Here is a 9,983-nt window from a genome sequence, read left to right on the forward strand (position 1 = left end):
ACTAGAGGGAGCCAGTCGTCACTATAACCTGACTAGAGGGAGCCAGTCGTCACTATAACCTGACTAGAGGGAGCCAGTCGTCAATATAACCTGACTAGAGGGAGCCAGTCGTCAACATGACCTGACCTAGAGGGAGCCAGTCGTCACTATAACCTGACTAGAGGGAGCCAGTCGTCAATATAACCTGACTAGAGGGAGCCAGTCGTCAATATAACCTGACTAGAGGGAGCCATTCGTCACTATAACCTGACTAGTTGGAGCCAGTCGTCACTATAACCTGACCTAGAGGGAGCCAGTCGTCACTATAACCTGACTAGAGGGAGCCAGTCGTCAACGTAACCTGACTAGAGGGAGCCAGTCATCACTATAACCTGACCAGAGGGAGCCAGTCGTCACTATAACCTGACTAGAGGGAGCCAGTCGTCAATATAACCTGACTAGAGGGAGCCAGTCGTCACTATAACCAGACTAGAGGGAGCCAGTCGTCACTATAACCTGACCTAGAGGGAGCCAGTCGTCACTATAACCTGACTAGAGGGAGCCAGTCATCACTATAACCTGACTAGAGGGAGCCAGTCGTCACTATAACCTGACTAGAGGGAGCCAGTCGTCACTATAACCTGACTAGAGGGAACCAGTCGTCAACGTAACCTGACTAGAGGGAGCCAGTCATCAACGTAACCTGACTAGAGGGAGCCAGTCGTCACTATAACCTGACTAGAGGGAGCCAGTCGTCAACGTAACCTGACTAGAGGGAGCCAGTCATCAACGTAACCTGACTAGAGGGAGCCAGTCGTCACTATAACCTGACTAGAGGGAGCCAGTCATCACTATAACCTGACTAGAGGGAGCCAGTCGTCACTATAACCTGACTAGAGGGAGCCAGTCGTCAATATAACCTGACTAGAGGGAGCCAGTCGTCAACATGACCTGACCTAGAGGGAGCCAGTCGTCACTATAACCTGACTAGAGGGAGCCAGTCGTCAATATAACCTGACTAGAGGGAGCCAGTCGTCAATATAACCTGACTAGAGGGAGCCATTCGTCACTATAACCTGACTAGTTGGAGCCAGTCGTCACTATAACCTGACCTAGAGGGAGCCAGTCGTCACTATAACCTGACTAGAGGGAGCCAGTCATCACTATAACCTGACTAGAGGGAGCCAGTCGTCAGTATAACCTGACTAGAGGGTGCCAGTCGTCACTATAACCTGACTAGAGGGAGCCAGTCGTCAACGTAACCTGACTAGAGGGAGCCAGTCATAAACGTAACCTGACTAGAGGGAGCCAGTCGTCAACGTAACCTGACTAGAGGGAGCCAGTCGTCACTATAACCTGACTAGAGGGAGCCAGTCGTCACTATAACCTGACTAGAGGGAACCAGTCGTCACTATAACCTGACTAGAGGGAGCCAGTCGTAAACGTAACCTGACTAGAGGGAGCCAGTCATCAATATAACCTGACTAGAGGGAGCCAGTCGTCACTATAACCTGACTAGAGGGAGCCAGTCGTCACTATAACCTGACTAGAGGGAGCCAGTCGTCAATATAACCTGACTAGAGGGAGCCAGTCATCACTATAACTTGACTAGAGGGAGCCAGTCGTCACTATAACCTGATTAGAGGGAGCCAGTCGTCACTATAACCTGACTAGAGGGAGCCAGTCGTCAACGTAACCTGACTAGAGGGAGCCAGTCATCAACGTAACCTGACTAGAGGGAGCCAGTCGTCAACGTAACCTGAATAGAGGGAGCCAGTCATCACTATAACCTGACTAGAGGGAGCCAGTCGTCAACGTAACCTGACTAGAGGGAGAAGGTCGTCAACATAACCTGACTAGAGGGAGCCAGTCGTCAACGTTACCTGACTAGAGGGAGCCAGTCATCAATATAACCTGACTAGAGGGAGCCAGTCGTCAACGTAACCTGACTAGAGGGAGCCAGTCATCACTATAACCTGACCAGAGGGAGCCAGTCGTCACTATAACCTGACTAGAGGGAGCCAGTCGTCAATATAACCTGACTAGAGGGAGCCAGTCGTCAATATAACCTGACTAGAGGGAGCCAGTCGTCACTATAACCAGACTAGAGGGAGCCAGTCGTCACTATAACCTGACTAGAGGGAGCCAGTCGTCACTATAACCTGACTAGAGGGAACCAGTCGTCAACGTAACCTGACTAGAGGGAGCCAGTCATCAACGTAACCTGACTAGAGGGAGCCAGTCGTCACTATAACCTGACTAGAGGGAGCCAGTCGTCAACGTAACCTGACTAGAGGGAGCCAGTCATCAACGTAACCTGACTAGAGGGAGCCAGTCGTCACTATAACCTGACTAGAGGGAGCCAGTCGTCACTATAACCTGACTAGAGGGAGCCAGTCGTCAATATAACCTGACTAGAGGGAGCCAGTCGTCAACATGACCTGACCTAGAGGGAGCCAGTCGTCACTATAACCTGACTAGAGGGAGCCAGTCGTCAATATAACCTGACTAGAGGGAGCCAGTCGTCAATATAACCTGACTAGAGGGAGCCATTGGTCACTATAACCTGACTAGTTGGAGCCAGTCGTCACTATAACCTGACCTAGAGGGAGCCAGTCGTCACTATAACCTGACTAGAGGGAGCCAGTCATCACTATAACCTGACTAGAGGGGAGCCAGTCGTCAGTATAACCTGACTAGAGGGTGCCAGTCGTCACTATAACCTGACTAGAGGGAGCCAGTCGTCAACGTAACCTGACTAGAGGGAGCCAGTCATAAACGTAACCTGACTAGAGGGAGCCAGTCGTCAACGTAACCTGACTAGAGGGAGCCAGTCGTCACTATAACCTGACTAGAGGGAGCCAGTCGTCACTATAACCTGACTAGAGGGAACCAGTCGTCAACGTAACCTGACTAGAGGGAGCCAGTCATCAACGTAACCTGACTAGAGGGAGCCAGTCGTCACTATAACCTGACTAGAGGGAGCCAGTCGTGAACGTAACCTGACTAGAGGGAGCCAGTCATCAATATAACCTGACTAGAGGGAGCCAGTCGTCACTATAACCTGACTAGAGGGAGCCAGTCGTCACTATAACCTGACTAGAGGGAGCCAGTCGTCAATATAACCTGACTAGAGGGAGCCAGTCGTCAACATGACCTGATCTAGAGGGAGCCAGTCGTCACTATAACCTGACTAGAGGGAGCCAGTCGTCAATATAACCTGACTAGAGTGAGCCAGTCGTCAATATAACCTGACTAGAGGGAGCCAGTCGTCACTATAACCTGACTAGAGGGAGCCAGTCGTCACTATAACCTGACCTAGAGGGAGCCAGTCGTCACTATAACCTGACTAGAGGGAGCCAGTCATCACTATAACCTGACTAGAGGGAGCCAGTCGTCATTATAACCTGACTAGAGGGTGCCAGTCGTCACTATAACCTGACTAGAGGGAGCCAGTCGTCAACGTAACCTGACTAGAGGGAGCCAGTCATCAACGTAACCTGACTAGAGGGAGCCAGTCGTCACTATAACCTGACTAGAGGGAGCCAGTCGTCACTATAACCTGACTAGAGGGAGCCAGTCGTCACTATAACCTGACTAGAGGGAGCCAGTCGTCACTATAACCTGACTAGAGGGAGCCAGTCGTCACTATAACCTGACTAGAGGGAGCCAGTCGTCACTATAACCTGACTAGAGGAAGCCAGTCGTCACTATAACCTGACTAGCCCTTTCACACGTACCATCACACGGGGTGTGATCGTTCTACAGTGGTCCCTGAAGCGTACGATCATGTCCCGTGTGATTAGAACACTAATTTAGAATGCTCATTTAGAACGGCCAGTTTCGAATGACGCAACAATTAACATTTGAGCTGGCCACACTTTTTTCAGAAACTATTTACACAAACAGTCCTTACGTAAACTATACCATGAATTAGCTAATAGCAATTACTATGTACAATTCTTGAAAGTAATCCGACAATTAGTTTCAGCCGCAGCTGGCCACACTTTTTTCAGAAACTATTTACACAAACACAGTCCTTACAAAGTTATGTCCAGAATGTGAGCAGTTTATTTTTGGATGCAATGTTCAGATATTCACAGAAGTATCTATAGCATAACACAATCATCCTAACCGGAAAAATGTAGGCTACATTTGTCCTAGCGATACTCTCGGCTGACATAAACTACACTATGAATTAGCTAATAGCAATTACTATTTACAATTAATCACATCACGGGTTTGCTCACCGTTGATCAAAATAATTGAGTAAAACACTTTCTAGAAATCGAAAGTAATCCGACGATTAGTTTCAGCGCGCAGCCATGCATTTTTTTCCTCACAGAAACCGAAGATAATAACAGACAAGATGAGTTCGGTCTGTTTATAGTATGCACGTTGAAGGGGTGTGTCTACTGTCGTTCACATCCCACCATCATTTCCAGAAGTCCTCAAAAAATGAGTGAACTCTTACTCACCTCATTTTGTTATAACATCTTTGGTCAAAAGATTACGTGAAACCCAGAATGCATTGTATGTCAACAAACATGGCTCCATACACATAGCTGGAATTAGCTTAGCTCATCATAATCAGTATAACCTTCAAATAAGTATTTTACACACATAATATGTGCCCATTACAATCTATGCAAGAATCGGAATGCATGATTTGTCACCTAGAATTGAAAACATGTGAATAAAACAGTAAATACACAAATAATTACCACACAAAACATTTTCTGATGGTGATTTATTGATACAAGTGACGCATGCCGGCAGTCAATCACGTACCCTCTCACTCTGAGCCATTCAGTGTTGTTGTTTATGTATGTAGCTCGTGAGCTAAGCTGTAGCAATAGCAATGTCTTTCAAAAGGAGACAACTCACAAATGTGGAAATTCTGGAGATTTTTTTTAATTCTGACATTGAGTCTGAGTATGAAAGTCAGGAATCAGATTCTGACAGTGACAGTGAGGAGCTGCCCCCCAACCTTGTAGCCATTGAGAACCCTGAATCTGAGGTTCCCTTGTCCACTGACGAAGTACCAGGTCCCTTTGAAGATGCTGGTGGTGATGGAGGCAGACCGACAGTGGATGAAGTACAAGAGTTCTGTGGTAGCTGGAAGGCCGCCAGCCATTTCACCCCTCCTGGCCCTGCTGTTTGCTTTGACGAGTTCCAGTCTGGAGTGCAACGCCCCTTGCCATTTCCAACTGAGGCAGAGTGCTTCAAGTTGTTTCTGACAGAGGAGCTCGTGGGAAACATAGTACAGGAGACCAATCGCTATGCCTTGGAGCTACAGGAGAAGAGAGAGCCAGGAGTGAGGGGGAAACTCGCTAAATGGGTGACAACCACAATTAGTGAAATGTATACCTTCCTGGTGACAGTCCTCCTCATGGGGATAGTAAAGAAGAACTCCCTAAGAGACTACTGGAGCACAGATCCTATGTTTGCAACTCCCTTCTTTGCCACCCTCTTTTCCCAAGACCGCTTCCTAATTCTGCTGCGATGCCTGCATTTCGTCAACAATGCTACTGCCATCCTAAGTGACCCGTTATACAAAATAAGAATTGTTCTTATCAGCCTGACATCAGCATTTGGTCGGGTCTTTGTGCCATACAAGGACCTATGCATTGATGAGTCCCTGATGTTATGGAAAGGTAGGCTGGCGTTCCGTCAATATATTCCCTCCAAAAGGCACAGGTTTGGGGTCAAGTTCTTTGTCATGTGCGACGTGAAGACAGGATATGTCCTGGATATTATAGTGTACACAGGGTCTACCACTGACATCAAACATTATGAGGGGCTTGGGGTGTCTGGGTCCGTGGTGATGACCATGCTGGCTCCTCATCTCGGCAAGGGACACACTTTGTACGTGGACAATTGGTACAGCAGTCCCACACTCTTCCAGCATCTGCTCTTCAACTGCACAGGGGCCTGTGGCACAGTCAGGTCGAACAGGAAGGGGATGCCGGCATTCGGATGCAGGAAGATGCAGAGAGGGGAGGTGGAGTTCCAGGAGAACGGTCAACAGCTGGCAGTAAAGTGGCATGACAAAAGAGACGTCCATGTCCTCTCCACTGTCCATACAGCAACCATGTCGGCCACAGGGAAGGTGGACCACCTGACGGGAGAGAGAAAGATAAAACCAGATTGTGTGCTAGACTATAACCTCAAAATGGGGGCCGTGGATAAGGCGGACATGATAAACAGCTTTGTGGAATGCACTCGGAAAACGACCAAGTGGTATAAGAAGATATTTTTCCAGCTGATCGACACTGCTGTCCTCAACGGCAGCATAGTTCACCGCCAACTAACAGGTGAGATGATTACTGAACAAGGTATTTTTGTAATTGGATGTACAGTTCACATACAAATCCATTATGCAATTACAGTGACAATATCTCACCAACCTACCCACTGCCTCATCATCCTCTAACTTTCCTCATCCTCCCCACTCCCTCATAGGTAAAGTAATTACCTACCAAAAATACAGAGAGAACCTCATGAGAGAGCTGTTGGAGGAGCACCACACCCCTCGGCGCCCCTCCACTGGGGGTCGCCCTGCTTTAGACAATCCCCTACGCCTCACTGCACGGCATTTTCCCTGCAAAGTCCCTCAAACTGCTGCTCAAGGTAGTCGCACACGGAGGCACTGCAAAGTCTGCCTGTCTGGCGCCAGGAGAAGTAAGCAGAGGAAGATGACAAAATACATGTGTTTAGCTTGTGATACACCTCTATGTATTTCACCATGCTTTGAGGAGTATCACATGCTCAAGCATTATTGAGCACATCTGCAGCAATAAGTGACTGACTGACCTGACAGGTGACTTGACAGGTGACCTGCCATGATACTATGCCTTTAGAGGTGGGGGTGGAAATGCAGTTGTTGTTCAGTCACTGCATGAATATTAAATATGGGTTATGCATATTCAATTTTTTGTCCTCTAGTAAAACAAGTTGTTGTTGAACCAACTACCAATACTTCAATAAAATAGACGACTATTACATATTGGCCTATGTGTTTTCTTGCTGTGTTTCCATCCAGTAAAACTGTTAAGGAGAGAACGTTAGCATACAAAAGCTGTCCTCAATCTTCAGCTCGAAAGATGTCCAGTTATGATATTGGCAAATACTGTTTGTGGTTTCTGAAAGTACAGAATAAAGAGGAATTATTAATTAGAATACAATATAAGGATATAGCAATAAAACAATATTACAAATAACATAATAAACACAGCTATAAAAATAGTTTATTGCATTGACAAAATCACAGATTTGAGTTATAACAGTAAGAAACTAACTTTTGAGCTCCACAAGGGGGCAAGGCAGGGCAGAACAGAGCCATGCTGAATAGACCAAATAAACAAACCATGGTCATATGTTTTATTTTATTTAACTAGGCAAGTCATTTAACAGCAAATTATTATTTACCTATGATGGCCTACACCGGCCAAACTCGGACAACGCTGGGCCAATTGTGCGCTGCCCTATGGGACTCCCAATCACAGCCAGTTGTGATACAGCCTGGATTTGAACCAGGGTGTCTGTAGTGATGCCTCTAGCACTGAGATGCAGTGCCTTTGAGCGCTGCGCCACTAGGGAGTCATAAGGCCATGTAGCTTCAAAATACAACACAAGCTAATACTTCTCCGACGCAACTAGCATTGTTTTACAGAGCTAATAGAAGAATGTAGCTAGCTACCTAAGCACGATTGAATATAACACCATGAAGGTGGGCCTCCCTGTGGCTCAATTGGTAGAGCATGGTGTTTGCAATGGTGTTTGCAACGCCAGGGTTGTGGGTTCGATTCCCACAGGGGGCCAGTACGGAAGAAAAAAAAACGTATGAAATGTATTCATTCACTACTGTAAGTCGCTCTGGATAAGAGCGTCTGCTAAATGACTAAAATGAAAAGTTATAAAATGAGTAACGTCCCCTCGCTTATAAGAAGTATACATTATTCTCGCTACGGCATACCGAAACTATTATAACGTAATAAGGCACTTACTTAGAAACGCAGCATGGATTTGAACCAGGGAGTCTGTAGTGACGTCTCTAGCACCGTGCTGTGCCTTTGACCCCGTGCTGTGCCTTTGACCGCTGCGCCACTAGGGAGTCATAAGGCCATGTAGCTTCAAAATACAACACAAGATAATACTTCTCTGACGCAATTAGCATTGTTTTACAGAGCTGATAGAAAAATGTAGCTAGCTACCTAAGCACGATTGAATATAACATAAAGGTTATAAAATGAGTAACGTTACCTCACGTGTCCGCGGTTATAAAGAATATACACAAATCTATTATGCTCCATACATACAGTACGCTACAATAGAAACGACATACATACACTATTACAATGTAATAATGCACTTACTTTGATAGAAACGCACACATTTCCAAAGTTATTATTAGTAACGAAAACAATGAGGGCAACAGATGGAAAATGTGAACACGTGTGCAGATCCTGTTCTGACGGGAGATTAGCAAATGTCTGCAGACTTGAACTGCACAAACAATTGGAAAGTGCTTGGGGAATTTTGTCCGGGTCAGAAATGTCCCAAAAATTAAATTGTCCGCAAAAGAAAAAATGACTATTTTTATGTGAATGAATGAGGAGGCGGAACACACCTAAATTCAAACTGTTCTTAGAAAATAAAAACTTGTTAGAAAATCATTTGAAATTGAAGTTGAAACAGCCTATAAATAAAAACAGTCTGCGTGCTTTGGTTTGAGGGCAGCGCGGATTAAATGCACTGTTACGTAACAATCACATTCTGGAATGGAGAGAACATTCTAACATCACGTGCACAAAAAAACTCACGCTGTGGCAACCGTTAGAGATATTTGGAACTCACGCGTGAAAGGGCTAGAGGGAGCCAGTCGTCACTATAACCTGACTAGAGGGAGCCAGTCGTCGACGTAACCGGACTAGAAGGAAACCCCACTCCTCCTCCCGCGGTTGGACTTCGTAAATTCTGCCGTTATGCTATTGAAGTTTTCAGTAATAGACTACACTAGCAGTCGGCAACCTTTTCCAGTTGGAGTGCAAATTTATCTGACCATTTCTACCAATCTGCGTGCCAGTTAGGATTTTCATATGCACATTTTCATGGAACAGTTTCACTTAGTTTATAATAGTATCTCAAAATTATTGTCTGTGATTAATCTACATTCTATCTAAATCTAAATGAAAATTATACAAATCTATAAGTAACTTTTATTGCCATTGCCAACTATGTAAAAATAGCCTACATAAAGCCAACAAATAAAAACATTGCAGCCTGCAGGTAGAAAATATCCTGATAAAAACAAATATCCTAGAAATCACATTGGCTGCACATGGCCTGTCTACAACAAACTTGAAACATTGTATCAACTATCAACTGGGTCCTCCGAAACTTGCAACATTGTATAAAATATTTGGGGCCCTCGGAGTTTCCAGGCCAGTGAGTTCGGGACAGACACAGCTGTCGGCTATTTGTACAAAGAATAAGAAGTAATCAGGTATTTTGTGACATTTCCACTGGATCAGAGCATTACATTTTACCCTTTTATGCTGAGTGGTTATCGAAAGGGTGAGAGCTGGAAATATTTAACGAAAATACTTTGAGGAACTATTGTCAGGTACACTAGTCCTACTTCTATATGTGTAATCAGGAGTGCATCTTCGTCCTTCCTCAACATTGACAGGAGGGTTTCAAACAAAAGACAATGAATGAATTGACAAAACTGACGCATCTTGCGGGGTCAGGTCAAATCAAATTTTATTTGTCACATACACATGGTTAGCAGATGTTAATGCGAGTGTAGCGAAATGCTTGTACTTCTAGTTCCGACAGTGCAGTAATATCTAACAAGTAATCTAACAAATTCACAACAACTACCTTATACACACAAATGTAAGGGATGAATAAGAAAATGTACATAAAAATATATGTATGAGCAATGGCCGTGCGTCATAGGCAAGATGCAGTAGATGGTATAGAATACAGTATATACA

At 45.3% G+C, this 9,983-nt stretch overlaps 1 protein-coding gene and 1 long non-coding RNA gene across 3 annotated transcripts; one reads left to right on the forward strand and one right to left on the reverse strand.

Moving 5' to 3' along the window:
- Window positions 1–5,392: 5,392 nt before the first annotated feature.
- On the forward strand, window positions 5,393–6,860 carry LOC106594137 (piggyBac transposable element-derived protein 4-like; the record flags this gene model as incomplete). Its single annotated transcript, XM_014185500.2, has 2 exons — window positions 5,393–6,296; window positions 6,445–6,860. Coding segments are annotated over 2 exons (1,224 nt in total), but the record flags the coding sequence as incomplete, so codon positions are not given.
- A 28-nt stretch (window positions 6,861–6,888) lies between these two features.
- Window positions 6,889–8,667, reverse strand: LOC106594139 (uncharacterized). 2 transcript variants are annotated; one of them, XR_001326043.2, is made up of 3 exons: window positions 8,358–8,656; window positions 7,989–8,088; window positions 6,889–7,124 (listed from the first exon to the last, which is right to left on the reverse strand). It is a non-coding gene; the product is annotated as an uncharacterized lncRNA (long non-coding RNA). The 2 variants fall into 2 exon arrangements; XR_006763217.1 differs by having other exon boundaries at window positions 6,893–7,124; window positions 7,989–8,112; window positions 8,358–8,667.
- Window positions 8,668–9,983: the final 1,316 nt, after the last annotated feature.

This window comes from Salmo salar, chromosome ssa02 (genome assembly GCF_905237065.1).
Source record: "Salmo salar chromosome ssa02, Ssal_v3.1, whole genome shotgun sequence".
NCBI lineage: Eukaryota > Metazoa > Chordata > Actinopteri > Salmoniformes > Salmonidae > Salmo > Salmo salar.